Raw genomic sequence first — 23,696 nt, 5'->3', positions numbered from 1 at the left:
ACAAGCATTGGCTGTTGGAATGTCATTACGCTCCACATGTGGAACAACAAAGGCTTCTTCAGGCGTGCCTTGTATCATAATGATATTGCTCTGATCAGCAGCAAGACTGTTTTCACCACTACCATGGTCTCCATCTGCAACCTCCTCATTGCTGTTAACAGTCGAACTAGGAGTGTCACTTACCTCATCATTGCTACTCACCCTGCTTTTGCTTCCAGGCTGTTGTTCTTTGGTGAAATACAAAATGGTGGGCACTGCAGTGTTTTTCAGGCATCTCCTTCCCTAATAAAAATAATAAACAAAAACACATAAAATAACTTTTTGAGGTCTGTAGATATTCAACTTTCTTTTGAATAATGTTGTTTTAAATGTAAGAGTGCATTATAAAAGACAATAGAGGGCCAACATGTTAACTATGCAGTTAATCCATTCAACAATTACGTGTTTCCAAGATTCAGATTCAAAGGATTTATGTCATAGCACATAGGCTACAGCAGGGGTGGCCAACCAGTCAGAGGTTAAGAGCCACATTTGTTCTATGTTACTGCAAAGAGCCACATCAAGCACACAGTCACTGATACCGCTTATTTCAGTTTTTTGTTTTCTGGAGACAAGATTTCAACCTAGTCACTGATGCGTTTGTGTGGCATTGGGATATATATTTTTTAAATCCTCTGGAGCAGAGAGAGGAGCTGTGGATTATTGTTATTGATTAATGCATCAGTGTTTCTTAGGGTCAAAAACACTAAGCTTACAAGTTCAAATGAAACGTTTAGTTTATTTAATAAAAGAGCACATGTTCAATGTGAAAAGTGACAGTAGTTATAGATTATTTGCAATTTGGTGCTATATATATATATATATATTTAAAAAATAATTATATATATTTTTTAAACACCTTGAATTTCAGGGGGGGCGCGGGGCTCCGTTGGCGGGGTGCAGCGCCCCTCCAAGACAATGGTAGGGGAAACACTGGATAGTGTTTAATCAACGATAGGTTCCCCCCCTCAAAGGTGATTGGTTCACTGCATCGCAGGTCTTATTGTGATTGGCTCTTGTGTAGGTGGTATCAGAGAGTTACACAGGTCTGTAAATGCAATGAAAACAATTGGCCACAGCAAATCATTTATATTAAACATGTAATTTTTACTTTTGAATACTTCAGTACAAAGGATGCATTGAATAATTTAAGTGATATATATGTACACATATAATTAGTCAAAACAGGGCTACATTTGATTTAATTAAAAGGTATAATATGTGGTACACTGAAGAGCCGTTTGGGAGCCGAAAGAGCCGCATGAACTAAGTTCGCATGAACCTTTGTGGGAAAAGTACCGCAGTGTGAACGCGGCTAATGTGTTAGCTAAAAAGGTTATTAATGTTAAATCATTTAACCGAAAACGTTTTAATTTTGTATTAAAACTTAATTCATTTGTCTACTGCTTGTTAATGAATGAATGCATTATTAATGAAAACTGAAAAGTATTTCAGAAGAACAGGTATGTTGTGTTCAGCTAACCTTGGCTAAGCTACGTCTGCACAGATTAAAAGGCTAAAAATGATTGTTATACATGTTAAATATGTATAAATATTAGGGCTGTCAGTCGATTAAAATAGTTAATCGCGATTAATCGCAAATTAATCGCACATTTTTTATCTGTTCTAAATGTACCTTAGAGGAATATTTTTCAAGTTTGTAATACTCTTATCAACATATGAGTGGACAAATATGCTTTATGCTAATGTTTATTATCATTTGAACAATGACAAATATTCTCATGAATATTAAACACAACAACCTGGAACCTCTCTCATTCAATACAAATGGTGTGTGTGTGTGTGTGTGTGTGTGTGTGTGTGTGTGTGTGTGTGTGTGTGTGTGTGTGTGTGTGTGTGTGTGTGTGTGTGTGTGTGTGTGTGTGTGTGTGTGTGTGTGTGTGTGTGTGTGTGTGTGTGTGTGTGTGTGTGTGTGTGTGTGTGTGTGTGTGTGTGATGGATCGTTGGAGCTATGTGCAACTCAAGGCATATGCTCGAACGGGAGCTGCCTGGACGCTGCAATCATGTTGCTGCAATCATGAGTGTGCTGACTTCTCGTACAATGTCCCGCTGTCTGCTTCCTGCATAAAGTCAAGTGCTCGGTGCAGTTGTGTGGATAGAGCGCTCCTCTGTTTTCATTTAAACAGCTCCTTATATCCGTTAGCGCAGCTAGCTAGCACCAGATGCTAACAACAACAATAGCCGCGTTCACACTGCGGTACGGTAATGCACGTAAGGTCTCTCTCTCGCTCGCTCGGGCCACACACACACCCTCCCGGTCCTCCCGATGGCCAGTCGGTGCCTGCCGGTGAGCGTGGAAGTGTGGTCTGCCACAAGCGGGCGGCAGGAGCGGGGCTGTCAGCGTCAGCTTGTAGATGGTATTTTAAACTCGATGCGCTCTGAAACTACGGGGCGGCCGAGGAAAAAAAATACACATGCGTTAATCGCGTTAAAATAATTAGTGGCGTTAATTTTTTTTTGCGTTAACGCGTTATTAACGCGTTAACTTGACAGCCCTAATAAATATATGTACATGTAGTTTTAGTTTAAATGTTTTTTTGTGGCTGGCTGGAAAGTATTTCATATATAATGTATTTGTATTTAAACAAGCTTAAATTATTACTATTTGTAATAAAAAATAAAAAAATGCTCTAATTTCCCAAAACAGCTGGTCACTGTAGTTGTTAAAAAACATTACGGGAGTACATCATGCTTTATTATTAGGGACTATTTTAAAGGTGGGGTCGGTAAGGATGGAGAAACCAGCTCGAGTGCGCTAGAATTTGAAAGTACACAACCGAAAAGAATCTGCCCTTTCCTTCAGACTCCCCACAGAGCCCCCCCCCCCCCCCCCAACTTTAAGTGGTGTTAGTGAATATTTGTGACAGCAGGAAGGTGTAGGTGGTATTAACTAAAAAATATACAACAGTGTGTGAGTACGTTACCCAAAAGTGTTGCTTATTAAAGTGTTTTCATAGTTTTTTGGAGGAAAAACATATATAATGTTTTTATTTATTTGTTGACAATATTCAGCTGAAAATGAAATGAACTCTGCTAGTCTACTTAATGTGGCCTGATTACATTGTTAGACTTCTCGTAGGCGACCTGGAGGCCATTCAGCTCAAACGGGCTTTACTAGGCAAGGAAGCATAGAGAACTCCGTGGCAGGCTTCCGCACCTTCATGTGTTCTAGAACAGAATGCCTAAGACAGGCCTACCAATCTAGAACTCTCACGCCTTCTGAAGCTACCGGGCTGCTGCTCAGAACCAACCCAGTTCAGACCTAAACTCACTCTGTGCAGGTTCGCTCACACCGTAGTCGAGTTGTATCTACCACAAGACTGCAGCCATGTTTCATTTCCTAAGAAAGGTTTGTCTTACACTTTCTGAGCCATTTAGTTCACCCGAATGATACATGTTAGTTTGGCTTTGATCTTCTTTGAAAGCATTTTAAAGGCACAACTGTCCATCGTATATCAGTATTCATGCCACTTGTGTAAATATGTTTATTTCTCCTTCTCCTCTACAGAACAACACCAGTGAGAAGGTTAAGGAGACCAGGAGCAAGCCGTGCTCCATCTCTAGTGGAAGGTAAGAGAAGTGAAAGTAGATAACTAAACAAATACCTGGGTAATGTAGGAGATGTGAGGTGGTGTCATATTGGGCGAGACACTTCACCTGAACTTGCTCCTGTGGGTATTGTCCACAGTTTCTGACCATTGCATGTATGATATGTGTGGAATGTGTGTATATGTAAAGCACTTTGAGTCATTGATAAAGCGCTATAATAAATGTAAGGAATTATTATTATTTGTATTATTAAGATGTTTTGTTCACATGGTTTATGAATGAGAAAGAACACATGTTATAAAACATGCTGTAAGCCAATAGAGCGGTCACTACACTCTGCACTTCTAAGGGCAGTGTGTTCGGGACACGCACATCAAGCTGTAGTCAAGTTAATCTAGAAAATAATTGCCGGATAATTTATAAAATAACATTTATATAAAAAGTTATTTCAGGCCCGAATTCTCTGGAATGTTAGTCAGATATGTTTGAGTTCCTGACCAATAGCTGTCTCACAGTTCCAGCTGCTTCCTAACATGTGTTCAGAGGTATTAACCCTTTGTGTGCCGTCTCTCCAGAGTCCCAGACGCTGCTGCTGCCGCTAAGCCGTCCTCTGAGACCCGCACGGGGAGGACCGCGTGGATCTATCGACTGTTCAGACCGACACAGGTATGTTTCCCAGGAAGTGCCCAGCTCCATGTGAACTCAGTTATATTCTTTTAAGGGTTTGAATTAAGACTCTGTGAACAAAAGAGGCCTGACAGTTTATTCTCATGTTGTTTTACAGAAGACAAGTGGAGGAGAGAGTGGACCGCAGACGAGGTAAGGATACCCCCCTCCTGGTTGTGAACATGTAGTGTTTAAACCGGGTCCTCCACATGTTGTTCACCCCATTGAATGTAAAGCCTTGATTCATATTAAGACGTCTTGATCAATGCTTCAAAGTCTTGCTTAGAAATGGGAAGTAAGATTTTATGAATCATTTGTAAGAACTCCACGTAGTGTTGTAAATAATGTTCCTGATGCCTCGTGGTAATGCAGGTGCAGACAGCGGCTTACATTTGAACTTGACTGCAATGTTCGCAAAGGAACATCTATAAATATTATTTAAATATTATCTTTTATTTGATCAAATGCACCGTGTGTGGCTTTCCCAGGCCCACACCGATAGCATGAGCCTGCTCGTAGTGAACCAAGTCTTCTCTAGTGTTGTTACATGTCAGTGTCGCTCACGTCACTGAGCAGTACATTAATCAGCTGTGTGTGTCCATCAGCCCGAGGCCAACAGGAAGTGATAGCTGCTGGATCTTTCCCTGCTTCAGGGTGAGTCGCACACTGCCACGGCTCCAACACATCTCACCACATTGTGGTAAAGAAGTGTGTCGCTGTAACATTGAACTTCCTGTTTCCTCACAGAAAAAGCGTAAAGTCGCACCGTGTGAAGGGACGGAGCAGAAGACCCCTCACACACCTCACAGGAGGTAAGCAGCCTGATCTCACACACACACATCACTGTGTGTGTCACCGAGAATAACACACACTGACAATCTGTTTCTCCCTCCATGTTGCAGCCCAGCCAGAGAAGCTCCGTGTGAGGTCACTGAGGTGCAGAGCTTCAGTCCCTCTATTGATGACGAGGAAGAAGACCAGGAGCAGGGAGCAGAGGAGGAGGAGAAGAAGAAGGTACCTAAGGTCCAGAGGAAGGTACCTGAGGTCCAGGAAGAGAAGAAGAAGGTACCTGAGGTCCAGAGGAAGGTACCTGAGGTCCAGGAAGAGAAGAAGAAGGTACCTGAGGTACAGGAAGAGAAGAAGAAGGTACCTGAGGTCCAGGAAGAGAAGAAGAAGGTACCCGAGGTCCAGGAAGAGAAGAAGAAGGTACCTGAGGTCCAGGAAGAGGAGACAAAGGTACCTGAGGTCCAGGAAGAGAAGAAGAAGGTACCTGAGGTCCAGGAAGAGACGGAGAAGAAGGTACTTGAGGTCCAGGAAGAGAAGAAAAAGGTACCTGAGGTCCAGGAAGAGAAGACGAAGGTACCTGAGGTCCAGGAAGAGACAGAGAAGGTGGAACTTCCTGTGATCGGGGGGAAGAAAGAAACCAATAAGAAGGAGGATAAAAAGACGGTGCCGATCCACGACACATCCCCCATCAGGTAAGTCCACCAGTACAATCAGGTTTCATTCAAAACAACATCAACACATGTTGAAGAACCATCTGGAATGTGGCCGCTTCAGTCTCCACAACGTTAATCTGACCGCTACAGATTCTATCAGAGTAGAATGACACTGATCTTGAACAATGTCCACATACTTTAGCACCGATGCTAAATGTGTTTACGAGACTTCATGTTCCTGCAGTCGTATGCCTCATGTTTCCTGACCGTATGTGTTTCTCTGTCTGTAGGAAGGGAGAGCGTTATGTCCCCGTCAACGAGGGGGTCCGCGGTGGGAGGCAGGACTGGCTCGGGTGAGTAGATCTGCTGAAAACACACACGACACAAATCTGTGGATTTTTGTCATCTTGGTACTGAATTGCTGACAATGACAACAAAGACGTTTTATTCAAATGCAGTGTTTATTTTGTTTAAAGATAGTATTTTGTGAGAACCGAGCCTGATGAGAAATGAAATGATAGCTGCTCGTGTTGTCCCTCTCCATGTCCTGTGAGTATTGGCTAATGAATTCTGCATGTTGACGTCAGGTTTCCGAACCCGGGCAATCTGTGCTACATGAACTCCAGCCTGCAGGGCCTCCTCACGCTGAAGGGCTTCATCGGAGACCTCAGCCAGCAGCAGGAGGTGTGGAGCCACCTGCCGGAGGCCCAAGTCATCAGGTACACACTCACACACATTCTCAGCTTGCTCCTGTGTGAGGTCCTTCTCGGTTGGTCCACACGTTATAACATCAACATGTATCATCCCTCTGCAGAAGATTCATGAACATCGTGGGGTGTCACCGCTCTGCTGACCGCACCCTCAAATGCTGGGTCCTCCTCTTGTTCAAGAAGGCCCTCTCGGTCCGGGCTCCGGAGTTTAGAAACAACCGCCAGCAAGTGAGTCGTCCACCTGGCTTCTCTCTGTTCCCCTCCTCCTGACGCGTCTAACCGCGTGTCTCTGTGTGTTCAGGACGCTCACGAGTTCCTCACCACCGTCCTGGACCAGATGAGGGGTGTGGCCCCCCAGCTGCAGGACATCGCTGCCCGCCTAGGGAGGGTCTACAGATGCCCCGTGGAGGACCACCTGGTGTTCAGGATGCAGAACACCAGGACCTGCAGGAGGTAAGAGCACGCAGCGAAGCACAGACCGTCATCTCCCTGACTGCTCTGTGACTTCTGGGTTCATGTCAGAAATACGCTTCTCCGTGTAATCACATCATGACTTCTTGAGCTAGCGGCAAACAATACGTTTAATAAGGTCCACTAATATCTAATCTGTATATCTTTAGTAACAATTTAAGAAATTAGCATTAGCTAATGCTAATGAATTAGCATTAGCTAATGCTAGTGAATTAGCATTAGCTAATGCTAGTGAATTAGCATTAGCTAATGCTAGTGAATTAGCCTCCGTTAGCTTACAGTAACAAAGTGAATCACTCCCTTCAGTCGCTGCTACTGATATAACGGAGCCTCAATAGTGAGCTCCACTCAGCCAATCAGGAGAGGGCAGTGGATGCGCAGTGTGAGTGTATTTGTAGCGGTACAGAAATTCAAAGTGTGTTTCTTGAGACGTCATATTGAGCTCTGAGCTGATGGCCTGGAGGTGGTCCACGTGGTGCTGTGAGCTCACTGTGTGCTGTCCCTCTAACGTGCAGCTGTGGAGCCGGGTCCACGCGTGAGGAGGACTACACCAACCTGTCACTCAAGCTGCTGCCTGGAGCCTCAGTGGGGGACATGCTGCAGAGCTACCTCATGGTAACACACACACACACACACACACACACACATACACACACACACACACACACACACACACACACACACACACACACACACACACACACACGCACACACACACACACGCACGCACGCACACACACACACACACACACACACACACACACACACACACACACACACACACACACACACACACACAGTCCTTGTGTGTACAGTATCTGACAGCATGTGTGTCCAGGAGACGGAGCTGGACTTCAGGTGTGACTGCGGCTCCCACAGATCCGTGCAGCAGCCGGCCTTCAAGACGCTGCCAAAGTGAGTGAACCGCTTCACGGTGCTGACACGTGTTTGATTTAAAAGTGTCTCCTAACAGTCCGTCTGGTTGTCTTCCACAGAGTTCTGATCCTGCACGTGAGGCGCATCTGTTTCACTCCCAGCATGCAGCTGGTGAAGCTGAGCGACCCGGTCACCATCTTCAGAGAGCTGATGGTGTCCTCTACTGAGGTAACAACAGCACAGTGTGTGTGTGTGTGTGTGTGTGTGTGTGTGTGTGTGTGTGTGTGTGTGTGTGTGTGTGTGTGTGTGTGTGTGTGTGTGTGTGTGTGTGTGTGTGTGTGTGTGTGTGTGTGTGTGTGTGTGTGTGTGTGTGTGTGTGTGTGTGTGTGTGTGTGTGTGTGTAGCTGCTGTGTAAAGTGTGTGTGGCTAACTGTTGGCACTGTGCCCTCTCAGGATACTGGGTGGTACAGCCTGGTGAGCATCATCAACCACCTGGGGAACAATACAAGCAGTGGTAAGACTTTATTTCTTGTTTATTTTTTAATGTTTGTTACGACAATGTACAACTTTGATTTTGTTCTGGTAGGTCTGTGAGCTTTCTTCTCTTGACTTCACTTTAAATGCAGGATATGAATGAATACCCCCCTCCCCATATTAATATATGTTGACCTCAAATAACCCTAATATGCCCCAGTATGTGTGACCTCTGACCTAACAGTGCATTGTCTCCCGTCAGGACACTACATCAGCGACGTTCTCCATCCGGAGGCGGGGCTTGACGACCCCTCCGACAGATGGCTGACCTGCAACGATGCGCAGGTCACTCGCACCACCGGGGAGGCTGTGTGTCAGGAGAGGAGAGACACCGCCTTCATCCTCTTCTACCAGAGGAGACAGGTGAGCGGGCCGAGGATGAAACGCTGTTTCCAGCTTTGCTCACAACACAACTCTGAGTGTTCTGTGTTCTCAGTTGTAGAGGGGCGGCGGGGGATGGAGGCGGGCTGAGGACGAGCCCAGGTGAGGGGTTACGGGGGACCAAGAGGTAAGTGTGAGTTCCCCTCAGTCTCTCCCCAGGGGAGGGGGGGACTGAGGGCCAGGACGGGGATCAGGAGGCGGGCAGCGACGTGGGACCACACAGGTAGGTCTCTCCCTCTGCTTCTGCAGGTGCTGCAGATGGAGGACCAGCAGATGATGGGGCCCGCAGCAGAGAGAGGACCCCCCCTCTCCACCGGCCCTCAGGAGGAGGGGCTTCTCCCAGAGAGCCAGGTTCCTCCCGAGGTCTCTTCCTGTAAAAGGGAGTTTTTCCTCGCCGCCGTCGCCTCTGAATCTTTACCAGGCCAGTCAGAACTCATCTCCAAGTCCTCGCTCTGAGTTGGCCGCGGATCAGACAGCTCATATATATATATCTTTTTTAAACTTAGAATTTATTTTCAGACAGTTCATATTTTTAACATCATATTTGGAGATGAGTCGGCCGGCTTGCTCTCTGGGAACGACTGTAAATAATTTGTATAATTAGGGATACACGATATTGGTTTTTTGAAACCGATACCTATAACTTCCTGCTTCTCAAGACCGATACCGATAACCGATAATAATATAATATATATATATTAGGGCCGGGACTTTAACGCGTTAATTAAGATGAATTAATTACACAAAAATTAACGCGTTAAAAAAATGTACGCATTTTAATCGCACTTATTTTTGCACAGCGGAACGTTTCTCACTGGACGAGTTTCAGGCGTACCGATTATACTGGAGCACCAACTAACGTTCATGACTTCAGCATGGGACTTCAAACAACAACAAACCACGGTGAACAATAGTCAAACATGAACGAACAAGCTGATGAGACCGCTTTGGTCGGCCCCGTGGATGGGACATTTTGTATTAAAAAACGGACGGATGGAAGCGTCGATAAGAGCACGGTTGTGTGCAAATTATGCAAAAAAGAATGTGCATATCACCGCAGCACATCAAGCCTAAAGTATCACCTAAATGCAAAGCATGTAGCAGCTAGCGTGGACGTTAGCCCGACTCCGAGTGCAAGGAACCACACCCTGACCCAACCCACACTCAACCAGATGACTGGTTTCAGGGCCAGGATAAGTAAGTCCACGTCTGAGAAAATAACCAACTCACTGGCTCACTGGATTGCACTCTGGGCTCGACATTAAGGACTGCCCGATGGCCCGGGGCCATCTAGTATTTAGCTCGAGCAATGAAGCCTCACCTGCTGGTTGCCCGATCGGGCAATCTATTATGCCAGTATCATGCAGCTCGCGGATCAGTAATGAGTGACCCGACAGTAAAACTAAACATATCTATAACTAGTTACGGTAGTTTGAGAGGTAATTAAAATAGCTACGTGTGATATTCTAACCTGACGTGTGTGTTTTGTTCCGCTCACCGCTGCATGTGGTGATGCAGAGCTGCGTGTCGAGTCTCGACTCGTCAGCAGCAGCTGATCTCTCTCTCCCGTCAGATTAGACTTCACTCGCGTTTATGTCCATATCGATCAGATCCAGCTAGTTCTAGCTAATGATATGACCACCTGCTTATTAAAAGACAACTACACAATAAGTGTTGCTATGCAACCGGGTGAGGCCACAAAGTATAGCGCAGCATTATGCATTTGTTTACATGCCCACCGGAACCTCGAGGCATTACCAACAGATCAACGCACAATCAACCCATCCAGGACATCTCTTTCTCCACATTACGTGTTGGACATTAGAGTTGACTATTCTTGTCTGTCACATACTCTTCTTGTCTGTCACATAAGTGGCGCAACTGAAGCGGTATTGCTCTAAAGGGAAATTATTTTGACCGAAGATATTTAGATTTGCCGGCTAACGGGAACTCTGACGTGTGCTTCGCGGATGCGCTCGGCTCCTCTCGACTGCTGCTCGGTCAGCTTCCGGATGAGGAGGCATTCGTTCGACCAACTTACAGTAGTTAACATTACAAACATTTTGTGGCACAACAGGGGCCATAACGGAGCGTCCACACTACAGCTTCAAAAATAGCTTGGAGCTGGGCGTGTCTGGAACTTGGGGATTTTATTCAAGCAACACGACCAACAACCAATCACATGAATCTCCCGCCCCCGACATACAAAGCAAAAAACCCCGGGGATTTTATGGGAGCAATATATATATAAACTCCCCAAACAGGCGAAAACCTACCAGTTTCCCCCACTGTCTCTGCCCCCTCCCTCCATGCCTGGTTCCTCCGGTTTGTATCCCGGTAGGTGAAGAGGGTCTGGTCATACAAAACCGGGTGATTTGCTACGGCGATAGTTAGTTTCTCCTCCGACTTTTTTTTAAATATAAAAATGAACGGCGGGATATCTCTCCCAGCTTAGACGCGGTTTGATTGGCTACGGCTTCAGCTGTCAGATTTTGGGAAACGGGATTTGATTGGCTGGCGCTGGCTACTCCGGCGTCTCAGGCGACAGAAGTTGAACATTGTTCAACTTCTGTCGCCTGAGACGGACCGCTCTGCTACCCACAATTCAGTTCGGCGAAAAAGCGCGGCTACGTGACGTCACCCCATTGAAAGTGAATGGGCAGATTGGAGCTTTCGACGCTGTAGTGTAGACGGGCTGTAATAGTGTAAATAATGTTTGTGTTGGCAGTTATAACTGAATGTAATGTTTTCTACTTTTTTCCTCTGAAACTTTGAAATAGTCCCATACTACCGACGACATGTTTGTTTGCTGTCCTGGCTTCACGGCCGCACACCATTTACGTCACAGCCAGGCACGAGTTAGGGAGCGCTGGATTTGTGAAGAACTCCCCTCTTCCTAAACCACTAATACCACAGTTCTGGCAACACGGGAGGAGCCGAGTGGAAAACAAGCGCCCCTCATCCCAATCCACCCACACCGCAGGATCTTTTCTTTTTTTTACCCAAGAAATATATTGTATATTATCGGGGCTATTAATACTTTTATCGGGTTTATCGGGATGACGTCATAATTCCTAATATAATTATCGTGCACCACTATGTATAACTATATAAATAAATAAATAATTTATAAAAATATATATTATGGTCTGAGTGCATTTCATTCATTTTGTGTGTCATTATAAGGTCTTGTTTTTAAAGTGAACTCTATTATATATCATGTTCTTAAATGTCCACAACCACATTCTCTGTGTGGGTCATTTCACATATTTGAAGGAAAAATACATATATATTCAGACAGTTAAATAAAAACAATGTTTTTCTAACTTGAAAGCATGTTAACGCGTTCTAGCAGAAACCCAAAACACAGTTACTAGAACAATTATCATGGTAGTTCTCTTTAAGTTATGGTAATGTGAAGTGTTTCACTTTGGGGTTAGGCTTTTTAAACACTTACATGTGCAAAGGTTTACATGGTTATTTACACGTAACTGTATTTCTTATGTCTGCAGACAATGAAACATTTAAACTACTTTTTATATTTTGTGTTATTTGTTATGTGATTATATTTCTTAAGAGTATTTTTTTTAAATCATTTGTTAGCCACCAATGCCTATATTACAGAGACAGATGTGGAATGTGACTCGTGGAATAAATGCAACTTCATCAGAAACTCATTTGGACGTTTTACCACTAACCTAACATGACGCTCACTGTCCTCTAATCTCCCTGAAAACGCATTTAATTTGACTTACTAGAGTGTGAGGGAGTGTGAGGTGCTACTCAAAGCCATCAGCGACCTCTGTGTCATGCACTTGATTTGTTGGGATACCTTACACCTTAAACCTGTTTGGTACGAGAGCGCCAGACCACTTTGGATCGGAGAGGATTGAACGAGCAGGGCATGTTGTTTCCGTCTCTACTTCAGTCTCTCTCAATCCTTCGCACCTTAACAGCCGTGCCATAAAGAAACCAACGGACTGATAAAAAACTTCTTTGTTTAATCTGCTTTTTACTGATCTGCAGTAATCATTTGTTCACATTTCTTTTATGTGTAATGTGTCCAACCCGGTATCACGGCAAGACGTGAACATGTGACGATGTACCATGCTGGGAGACGTGAAGATGTCACGATTTCAAACGTGACAGTTACACGGTATTGTTACCCCATGTTAACCAGTGGAGAAATAACCGGAAATACCAACCAAATGCTACTCCGACGTAATGATTTATTTTGTAATAGTCACACTCGATTACGCCGATTTTCTTGTTGCCCCAGCTGGTCGACACCTCTTTGAGCAGAAACAAAGGCTACATTAATGTATTAAATCGATGTTAATCCGTGTGTGTGTGAATGTGGAATTAACAGACGTGACGTTGTGCGATTAAGTTGCCAGGCAACAGCTTCGGTTCATGTTAATTTACAAACTCTTCAACTACAACCGTAGTTATATTTAAAAACATGTTAGAAGGCCTCACGAAATACTTTAATGTACATTTAAATTTGAAGGAATGTGTGTGTAACAAAATACATCGGTCATAAACGAAACCGGAAACAGACGTAGGCAAGATCCTCAGCTCGATGATTGGATGGTTTAGCCGCAATGCATGCTGGGATTTGGTGTTTATGTGATGTGAAATCTGAAAACGTTTTTTAAAAATACAATAATACTTTATTCCGAGTGTGCTTGCTTTTCTCTTTGAAAGTCATCACATAACGGCATTGTAATACACGGTCCGGCTGCATTAAATATTACATATCTGCCGTAAGTTTATTTATATAGCACCTTTCAGCACCAGGCAATTCAAGGTGCTTTACAAAAATGAAAGACATTCAGACAAAGGCATTTAAAAACAGTAAAAGATAAAAAAAAAGAAACATTAAAAGAAAAACAAAAAATGAAAGACATTAAGAAAATGGCATTTAAAATCAGTCATTAAAAAGAAAAGCTAATAAAATAAACATTAAAAGATAAAAGTTACAGTGCAGTCTAAGATATGAATAGTTCAATTATTTCGGTTCTTGATTTTTAATTTATTCACAGAACCTCCCTTTGGAAATCCGAACATTTCCGTCCTGATTGTTGATTTAGACTGATTGTTTTCACCATGTTATGCTCGCATGACATCCACAGTCGGACCCTCAGGAGGGTGTACTAGCCCCCTACTCTGCTTTGCGTTCCATAACAAAGTCTTTAAGTGTTACCTGAACACCCCGTGTTACCAAAACACTATTTTTCACCCGTCGGTGATGTGATACTTGTTCCTCAGTACAAATCACCCAAAAACTGATCGTAAACCCTGGCTACGATGGATATCCCAAATATCCTACTTTCGAGCAGTCCCTCTCATAAATGTCATGGAGTTTCAGACGGTTTACACCATGTTTTGCTCGCATGACATCCACAATCGGACCCTCAGGAGGGTGTACTAGCACCCTACTCTGCTTTGCGTTCCATAACAAAGTCTTTAAGTGTTACCTGAACACCCCGTGGTACCAAAACACTATTTTTCACCCGTCGGTGATGTGATACTTGTTCCTCAGTACAAATCACCTAAAAACTGATCGTAAACCTTGGCTACGATGGATATCCCAAATATCCTACTTTCGAGCAGTCCCTCTCATAAATGTCATGGAAAAATTAATTAAATTTAAATTTAAAACATTAAAAGAAAAAGTACATGGATAAAAGTTAAAGTGCAGTCTAAGATATGAAAAGTTCAATTAAAAGCAGCGACAAAAAGAAAAGTCTTCAGCCTGGATTTAAAAGTAGTCAGAGTTGCAGCGGACCTGCAGGTTTCTGGGAGTTTGTTCCAGATATTTGGAGCATAATAACTGAACGCTGCTTCTCCATGTTTAGTTCTGACTCTGGGGACAGAAAGCTGACCAGTCCCTGAAGACCTGAGAGATCTGGATGGTTCATAATTTAGCAGGAGGTCAGAAATGTATTTTGGGCCTAAACCATTCAGTGCTTTATAAACCAGCAGCAGTATTTAGAAATCTATTCTTTGACACACAGGAAGCCAGTGTAAAGACTTCAGAACAGGAGTGATCCACTTTCTTAGTGTTAGTGAGGACTCGAGCAGCGGCGTTCTGAATCAGCTGCAGCTTCCTAATAGATTTTTTAGTGAGACCTGTGAAGACACCATTGCAGTAGTCGAGTCTACTGAAGATAAAGGCATGGACACGTGTCTCCAGATCCTGCTGTGACATTAGTCTTTTAATGCTAGATATGTTCTTTAGGTGATAGTAGGCTGATTTAGTAACTGTTTTAATGTGACTGTTGAAACTCAGGTCAGAGTCCATGACTACACCTAGATTTCTGGCTTTATCTGTTGGTTTGAACATTGCAGACTGAAGCTCAGCGCTAACTTTTATACGTTCTGCCTTGGCTCCAAAAACCATTACCTCAGTTGTATCTTTGTTTAATTGGAGAAAGTTCTGACACATCCAGTCATTGATTTGTTCAATGCACTTACTCAGTGTTTGAATTGGAGCATAGTCTCCTGGTGAAATTGTTACGTACATTTGTGTGTCATCCGCATAGCTATGGTAACTTATTGTGTTGTTCTTCATTATCTGAGCCAGTGGTAGCATGTAGATGTTAAAGAGAAGAGGCCCCAAGATGGAGCCTTGAGGAACCCCACATGTCATATTTGTCAACTCAGATGTGTATGTACCTATAGAAACAAAGTTGTTTCTGTCCTTTAAGTAGGATTCAAACCAATTTAGAACTGTTTCCGAAAGTCCCACCCAGCTTTCCAGTCGGTCTAGTAATATGCTGTGGTCAACAGTGTCAAACGCAGCACTGAGATCTAATAATACTAACACTGAAGTTCTGCCACTGTCTGTGTTTAAGTGGATGTCATTAAAGACCTTTACAAGAGCAGTCTCAGTGCTGTGGTTTGGACGAAAGCCTGACTGGAACACATCGAAACAACTATTTAAATGGAAGAAATTACTCAACTGTTGAAAAACAACTTTTTCAATGATCTTACCTAGAAATGGGAGGTTTGATATGGGCCTGTAATTGTTCATTACTGAAGCATCTAGATTATTCTTTTTTAAGAGCGGTTTAATGACTGCAGTTTTCAGGACCTGTGGAAAAATACCTGAGTGAAGAGATTTGTTTACTATATGAAGTAGATCTGAGGCCATGCAATGAAAAACATCTTTGAAAAATCCTGTTGGAATAATATCAAGGCAGCAGGAGGAGGACTTCAGAAGTTGTATAATGTCCTCTAGGTTTCTATCATTAATCTGATGGAATTGTGTCATGGTGTCTGAATTGATGTTAGGTGGACACAGAGAAAACACATTTGCTGTTCCTGATGCAGAGGCACTGACTGCTTGTCTGATTTTCTGATTATCGTCAGTGAAAAAGGCAAAATCATTGCACGCCCTGGTGGATAGAAATTCAGAGGCTACTGACACTGGGGGGTTAGTTAGTCTGTCGACGGTAGCAAACAAGGCACGTGCGTTGTTTTTGTTTTTGGTAATGATGTCAGAGAAGAATGATTGTCGTGCTTTTTTCAATTCCAAATTATAAAGGCCAAGTCTCTCTTTATAGATTTCAAAGTGAACCTGGAGATTTGTTTTTCGCCACCTGCGTTCAGCTTTTCGACATTCTCTTTTTTCTGTTTTCACGGTCATGGCCTTTCTCCATGGAGATATTTTCTTGCCAGACACTTCCTTTACCTTAGTTGGAGCAATGGCATCTATAACTGTCACAATGCACATGTTATGTCACGCTTGTAGTTTTGTCTGTGTTGGTGTTTTTCTTGTCTTTGGGTTTCCTGTCTTATTGTGTTAAGTGTTCACCCCCGTTTCCTGCCTGTCTGCTTTCTGTCTGTTTCCCTCCCTGATTACCCGATTGTGTTCACCTGTTGTCCTTGTGTTTCTCCTCCCCTGCCCGGCTGTTTCTCGTTGTCATGATTACCCCTTCTTGTATTTAGTCTTGTCTCTGTCTGTGTTCAGTGTTGGGTCGTTGTTTGTTGGTGACGGAGTTCACCGGTGAGTGTTCCGTATCTTGGCATTATCCTTATAATAAAGGGTTTCTCTAAAGTTATCTGCATTTGGGTCCTGCTTCCTTCACTCGACCGTGACAGAATGACCCAACCCGAAATGGACCCAGCAGACGATCCTTTTGAGGTGGAGCTGCAACAGTTTTCTTTTCCTTTGGGATGTTGCCACGATTGGTGGAAGGAAGCGTCCAGTGTTCGGCTGAAGGAGGCCGCTCTGGTAGAGGCGCACCGGTTGGCGATGGAGAAGCCCGACTTGGTGAAATACTTGCCTGACTGGATGTTGGACTTCCTCTGGAGGTGTGATTTCCGGCCTGCTGATTGCAGACGTCTCGGAGTGGTCCGTCTGGGGTCAACCCATGCTTCTGTCCCAGTTCCTGCTCCTGTTCTGGAGTCATGTGCTGGAACTCGTCAGGCTTATGGAGGCCCACGGAGTATTCAGGCGGCTGCTAAGAGGAGTCGTCGCAAGGCCAGACAAGGAGCACGGGCCCCAGCAGCCATGGTTCCAGTCCCAGTACAGGCCCCAGCAGCCATGGTTCCAGTCCCAGTACAGGCCCCAGCAGCCATGGTTCCAGCCCCAGTACAGGCTCCCGCAGCCATGTTTCCGGCTCCAAGACCGCCCCACACAGTCATGATCCAGGCTCCAGAACTGTATCATACAGCCATGTTTCCAGCTCCAGGGCCGGTCCCAGCGGCCATGGTCCCGGCTCCAAGAGCGCCCTATACAGTCATGTTTCCGACTTCAGAGCTGGATCTTATAGACAGGATTCTGGCTTCAACAGCCATGATTCTGGCTTCAATTCCGGTCCCTGCAGCCATGGTTTCAGCCCCAGTTCTGGCCCCAGCAGCCATGGTCCCGATCCCAGCTGCCTTGGTTCCAGACCCAGAGCTGGTCCCAGCTGCCACAGTCCCATCTCAGGTTCCCTCCTCTGGTTCCTCCTCGAGTCCCCTCTCTAGTTTCCCTCTCGAGTTCCCTTCTCTAGTTACTCTTCTAGTCCCTCCTCTAGTCTCTCCTCTAGTCCCCTCTTTAGTCTCTGTTCGAGTCCCCTCTCTGTTTCCATCTCAAGTTCCCTCTCCAGTTCCCCCTCGAGTCCCCTCTCGAGTTCCCTCCTTTAGGCCCTCCTCTAGTCCCTCCTCGAGTCCCCTCTCTAGTTCCCCTCTCGAGTTCCCTTCTCTAGTTACTCCTCTAGTCCCTCCTCTAGTCTCTCCTCTAGTCCCCTCTGTAGTCCCTTTTCGAGTCCCCTCTCTGTTTCCATCTCCAGTTCCCTCCTCGAGTTCCCTCTCTGTTTCCATCTCGAGTCCCCTCTCCAGTTCCCCCTCGAGTCCCCTCTCGAGTTCCCTCTCGAGTTCCCTCCCCTGGTCCCTCCTCGAGTCCCCTCTCTAGTTCCCCTCTCAAGTCCCCTCTCGTGTTCCCTTCTCTAGTCCCCTCTGGAGTCCCCTCTCCAGTCTCCTCTCGAGTCCCCTCTCAAGTCTCAGCTCGAGTTCCCTCTCCATTCCCAATTCAAGCCCCTACGCAAGTGTTGTTGGAGGTTCCGCTGGGGGTCCTGCCAACCCTGTGTCCTGTGCCGTTGGAGGTCCCGCCGTCTACTCCCCTGCCGGGGGTCCTGCCATCCCTGTGTCCTGTGCCGTTGGAGGTCCCGCAAAATACTCTCCTGCCGGGGGTCCTGCCAGCTCTGTGTCCTGTGCCGTTGGAGGTCCCGCCGGCTACTCCCCTGCCGGGGGTCCTGCCAACCCGGTGTCCTGTGCCGTTGGAGGTCCCGCCGTCTACTCCCCTGCCGGGGGTCCTGCCATCCCTGTGTCCTGTGCCGTTGGAGGTCCCGCCGTCTGCTCCCCTGCCGGGGGTCCTGCCAGCTCTGTGTCCTGTGCCGTTGGAGGTCCCGCCGGCTACTCCCCTGCCAGGGGTCCTGCCAACCCGGTGTCCTGTGCCGTTGGAGGTCCCGCAGAATACTCTCCTGCCGGGGGTCCTGCCAACCCTTTCTCCTGTCCCGTTGGAGGTCCCGCAGAATACTCTTCTGCCGGGGGTCCTGCCAACTCTGTGTCCTGTGCCGTTGGAGGTCCCGCCGTCTACTCCCCTGCCGGGGGTCCTGCCAACCCTATGTCCTGTCCCGTTGGAGGTCCCGCAGAATACTCTCCTGCCGGGGGTCCTGCCAACCCTAGGTCCGGTCTCGTTGGAGGTCCCGCCGTCTGCTCCCCTGCCGGGGGTCCTGCCAGCTCTGTGTCCTGTGCCGTTGGAGGTCCCGCCGTCTACTCCCCTGCCGGGGGTCCTGCCAGCCCTGTGTCCTGTGCCGTTGGACGTCCCGCAGAATACTCTCCTGCCGGGGGTCCTGCCAACCCTATGTCCTGTCCCGTTGGAGGTCCCGCAGAATACTCTTCTGCCGGGGGTCCTGCCAGCCCTGTGTCCTGTGCCGTTGGAGGCCCCGCCGATTACTCTCCTGCCGGGGGTCCTGCCAACCCTAGGTCCGGTCTCGTTGGAGGTCCCGCCGTCTGCTCCCCTGCCGGGGGTCCTGCCAGCTCTGTGTCCTGTGCCGTTGGAGGTCCCGCCGTCTACTCCCCTGCCGGGGGTCCTGCCAACCCTGTGTCCTGTGCCGTTGGAGGTCCCGCAGAATACTCTCCTGCCGGGGGTCCTGCCAACCCTATGTCCTGTCCCGTTGGAGGTCCCGCAGAATACTCTTCTGCCGGGGGTCCTGCCAGCCCTGTGTCCTGTGCCGTTGGAGGCCCCGCCGATTACTCTCCTGCCGGGGGTCCTGCCAACCCTAGGTCCGGTCTCGTTGGAGGTCCCGCCGTCTGCTCCCCTGCCGGGGGTCCTGCCAGCTCTGTGTCCTGTGCCGTTGGAGGTCCCGCCGTCTACTCCCCTGCCGGGGGTCCTGCCAACCCTGTGTCCTGTGCCGTTGGAGGTCCCGCAGAATACTCTCCTGCCGGGGGTCCTGCCAACCCTTTCTCCTGTCCCGTTGGAGGTCCCGCAGAATACTCTCCTGCCGGGGGTCCTGCCAACCCTATATCCCGTGCCGTTGGAGGTTCTACCGGGGGCCCTGCCAGCCCCATGTCCATCACCGGTCTCGCCGGGGTTCCTGCCAACTCCTGGTCCTTTTCCGTGGGGGATCCTGCCGAAGCCTGTCCGACCGGCGCCGGTTTCTGTCCGGCCGACACCGGGTCCTGCCCGATCTCCGGAGCTGTCCCATCAGCGCTTTCCTGCCCGGCCTCCTGATCCTGTCCGGTCGACACCGGCTCGAGCCCGGCCCCCTGAGAGCCGCGGTCTTCGCCCTCGAGCCCGGCCCCCTGAGAGCCGCGGTCTTCGCCCTCGAGCCCGGCCCCCTGAGAGCTGCGGTCTTCGCCCTCGGGCCCGGCCCCCTGACTCTTCCTGCCGTTGCCTTCGCCCTCGGACCCGGCCCCCTGACTCTTCCTGCCGCTGCCTTCGGTCCTCCATGGTCCCCACCTTGGACTCTGTTTTGACCCCGGGCCGTCCGCCCGAGCCCCCTTTTTGGACTGTACCTTGCCCCCCGGGCCGTCCGCCCGAGACCCCTTCCTGGTCCTCCGCTGTGTTCCTGGGCTGTCAGCCCAAGACCCGTCCTCCGGACCCCCTCCGCCCACCCTGCTTGGGGTTTTGGACTTTTTTGTTTTGTTTTTTTTAGGGACGTCTGGGATCCGTCCCTTGAGGGGGGGGTTCTGTCACAATTCACATGTTATGTCACGCTTGTAGTTTTGTCTGTGTTGGTGTTTTTCTTGTCTTTGGGTTTCCTGTCTTATTGTGTTAAGTGTTCACCCCCGTTTCCTGCCTGTCTGCTTTCTGTCTGTTTCCCTCCCTGATTACCCGATTGTGTTCACCTGTTGTCCTTGTGTTTCTCCTCCCCTGCCCGGCTGTTTCTCGTTGTCATGATTACCCCTTCTTGTATTTAGTCTTGTCTCTTTCTGTGTTCAGTGTTGGGTCATTGTTTGTTGGTGACTGAGATCACCGGTGAGTGTTCCGTATCTTGGCATTATCCTTATAATAAAGGGTTTCTCTAAAGTTATCTGCATTTGGGTCCTGCTTCCTTCACTCGACCGTGACAATAACATTTTTGAATTAAAATGATGTAATAGCTCATTTACTGAGATGTTAGCAGGGGCAAGTGGGAAGAAATTCCTAGTATTTTCAGTTAAATATCGCTTTGTGGTTACCTCTTTTTGAACACTTGTGTGAACAGAAATAGAGCTCTCAAAGAAAACACAGGAATGGTCAGACAGTGCAACATCAGTCACCACAACCTCAGAGATATTCAGACCCTTTGCGATCATTAAGTCCAGAGTGTGCCCCTTATTGTGCGTGGGCTCCGTCACATGCTGAGTCAGTCCATAGCTATCAAGAACACAAAACAGTTCTTTAGCCCCTCTGTCCTGGGGGTTGTCAACATGGATGTTAAAATCACCAACAATGACTAGACGGTCAAAGTCAATACACACTATAGACAGCAGTTCAGCAAAGTCATCAAAAAAGCTTGCACAGTATTTGGGTGGTCTACAGATATTTAGGAACAGAGCTCGAGAGGAGCATTTCAGCTGAAGGGCCACATATTCAAAAGAATCAAAGTTTCCATACGATGTCTTCCTGCATTGAAGGGAATCATTGAACAGAATAGCAACTCCACCCCCCTTCTTATGCATTCTTTCCTGACTCATAAAACTAAAGTTGGGAGGGGTTGATTCCATAAGAACAGCTGCACTGTTATTTTGTTCAATCCAAGTTTCCGTTAAAAACATAAAATCAAGATTGTGCTCAGTGATAAAATCATTGATTAAAAATGTTTTTCCTGCCAAAGACCTGACATTTAATAAAGCTAGTTTAAGTTCGTTAAACACACTATCAGTCAGGTTTTTTGTAACAAGCTGTGGCTGACATGGAATCACTGCTAAATTAGATAAACTCACACAAACGTTTGAGTGCTTCCTGTTTCTAAGATGATTCACCGCTCTTAATCTGTTAACTATCAACACAGATATCGGCAAAGCTATAGGCAGGCCGGGCCCCGGCATGTCCTGGAAAGAGTTGAGTGCCATACGCCCCGTACATCCATCGCTGTGTGGTTTGGATCCCAACAGGACATACAAAGGCTATATTCCTTGTATGTCTACATGCCAAATAAAGCTTATACTGAATCATTACTATCATTGTTGTTGTCTTTCCTTCTGTCACACTAATGAGTAAGTCTATGTACTATACAGAAGCAAAGCTTGCATTGCATATTAGAACATGCATTTGGCCACTGTTATTATAGTTGCAATATGTACCATAGGGGACGTGATGCCTATGCTGTTAACTATTTTATTTTGGTGAGTCTGTCGCAAGACAGAAAAGACAGCCAGTATTGCTAGAATATAAACCTTTTTTTAATTGCATTCTGTTTCTAAGCTTTGGTCCAGGTTTACATCCTATCAGCTACTGCATTAGCAGACATAGCAACAGGAAATGGGGGGCCTATTTAGAAAGTTAGCGTTTAAAAATGTCTATATTGTGAGGCTAAATATTATATTGTATAGCATAATGTTGCATGGCAAATATAACGAAACACATGGCCTGATTTGCATATTGTAATTTTATGTGTGCACTAGAACACATTTTATTTAAATTAACACACAACATAATGTGGGCTCGCAGGCTGATAAACTAAGATATCTGATCTCAGTGGGTCTTAATGAGATTTGATACAGACCTCAGTCAGAATATACTATTTCTAAGCAAATGCCTACTATAATAATATGTATATTATAAGTGTACATAAATTACATGTCACTTGTTAGACGCTTCTATCCAAAGCGACTTACATACTCAACACTGTGGACAACCCCCCCACAGGAGCAATTTGGGATGAAGTGTCTCAGGGACACAACGACATGCTGACTGTAGTGTGGTTTGAACCTTTGACCCCCTGATCCAAACACCAAGGCACTACCCACTGCACCACACGCCTCCTACATTAGCATACATTATAAATGATGGTCAGGTTGCATTTTTATGTAACTTTTTAACAAGGTTAATGTAACAAATTGAAGTGTGGTGGTGTAATACTTTGTGTTGATCCGTGGTGCACTCATAACTCGCAGGGCTTGAGTGATTTTTGCTGTTGGGACTTGGGTTTGAGTCCAGGATGAACTTTTTTGTTATTTTCATGTCGATGGACACTGAATATTATGTTTGAATAGAGGATTCCTAATAGACCAACATTAATACCCATCAGCATTTTAAAGTCTAAATATCCCTGCACATGCAGCAATGACATTTCGGCTGCTATCTTTGCAAAACGAGTTAACAGTCTGGATGAGTGCTGCAGAATACTTTTTTATAAGGGATACATGTTTAAGTAGTCTTTCATATTAAACATGATCGCTGGTAGATAGCCACAGAAGTCTTAACACAGTTTAACCTGGGCGGATCCCATTTTTCCCTGGGCGGATCGCAGTTTACCACAGCTGAAGACTTCTCCACGCTGCTTTCAAACTGTGAGTAAAGAACGTACGCTTGACTGGGAGGCTGTCTGGAGGTGTACACAGGTCTCAGATGGACTTGGTATCACATTAAGAACGATATTCAGTGATAAGTCTGGCAGCAATAGCTGGTTTAAATTATGTATTGGAGCTCGCAATGTTTTGAACAGACATCACCAGTGATCTCGTTTTTCTTTTTGTAGTCCTCGCTGTTCGCGTCAGGATATCGCCATCGTAACCACAACCTCACACACTGGGACTGAATGTGCATCAAAGTCTTCCTACCGAGCCAAATATACCAACAAATTTATGTAAACGACAGAAGGAGCGATCGAAATGTGTATTTCAGTCGAAGGCCACGCCCCCCACATCTGTGCCCCAGTTGATCGGAAAACAAGTTAATCTGGAAAGCCGGCTCCGCTGCGGCTGAAACAGTGAAGAACGGAACTGGCTCTGGAACCGGTTTGGTTGAAAAGGGGCAGAACCAGAGAAGAACCAGTTAAGCACCAGAAAAGCACAGGAACTGTTCTTG

The 23,696-nt window shown here is 46.3% G+C and overlaps 1 protein-coding gene across 1 annotated transcript; it reads left to right on the top strand.

Moving 5' to 3' along the window:
• The first annotated feature begins 3,320 nt into the window (after positions 1–3,320).
• On the top strand, positions 3,321–8,795 carry LOC117443755 (ubiquitin carboxyl-terminal hydrolase 29-like). Its single transcript, XM_071202654.1, has 17 exons — positions 3,321–3,409; positions 3,569–3,630; positions 4,185–4,275; positions 4,394–4,428; positions 4,881–4,929; positions 5,023–5,087; positions 5,178–5,753; positions 6,005–6,067; positions 6,302–6,433; positions 6,529–6,652; positions 6,726–6,877; positions 7,411–7,510; positions 7,734–7,810; positions 7,891–7,999; positions 8,225–8,285; positions 8,508–8,668; positions 8,742–8,795. Exons 1-17 carry the CDS (start codon positions 3,389–3,391, stop codon positions 8,745–8,747), a joined length of 1,884 nt encoding a protein of 627 aa, XP_071058755.1. The 5' UTR covers positions 3,321–3,388; the 3' UTR covers positions 8,748–8,795.
• Positions 8,796–23,696: the final 14,901 nt, after the last annotated feature.

The sequence above is a fragment of the Pseudochaenichthys georgianus genome, unplaced genomic scaffold, assembly GCF_902827115.2.
Source record: "Pseudochaenichthys georgianus unplaced genomic scaffold, fPseGeo1.2 scaffold_678_arrow_ctg1, whole genome shotgun sequence".
Lineage (NCBI taxonomy): Eukaryota > Metazoa > Chordata > Actinopteri > Perciformes > Channichthyidae > Pseudochaenichthys > Pseudochaenichthys georgianus.
The sequence above is the reverse complement of the archived record's forward strand: the minus strand, read 5'-3'. Positions and strand labels throughout refer to the sequence as shown.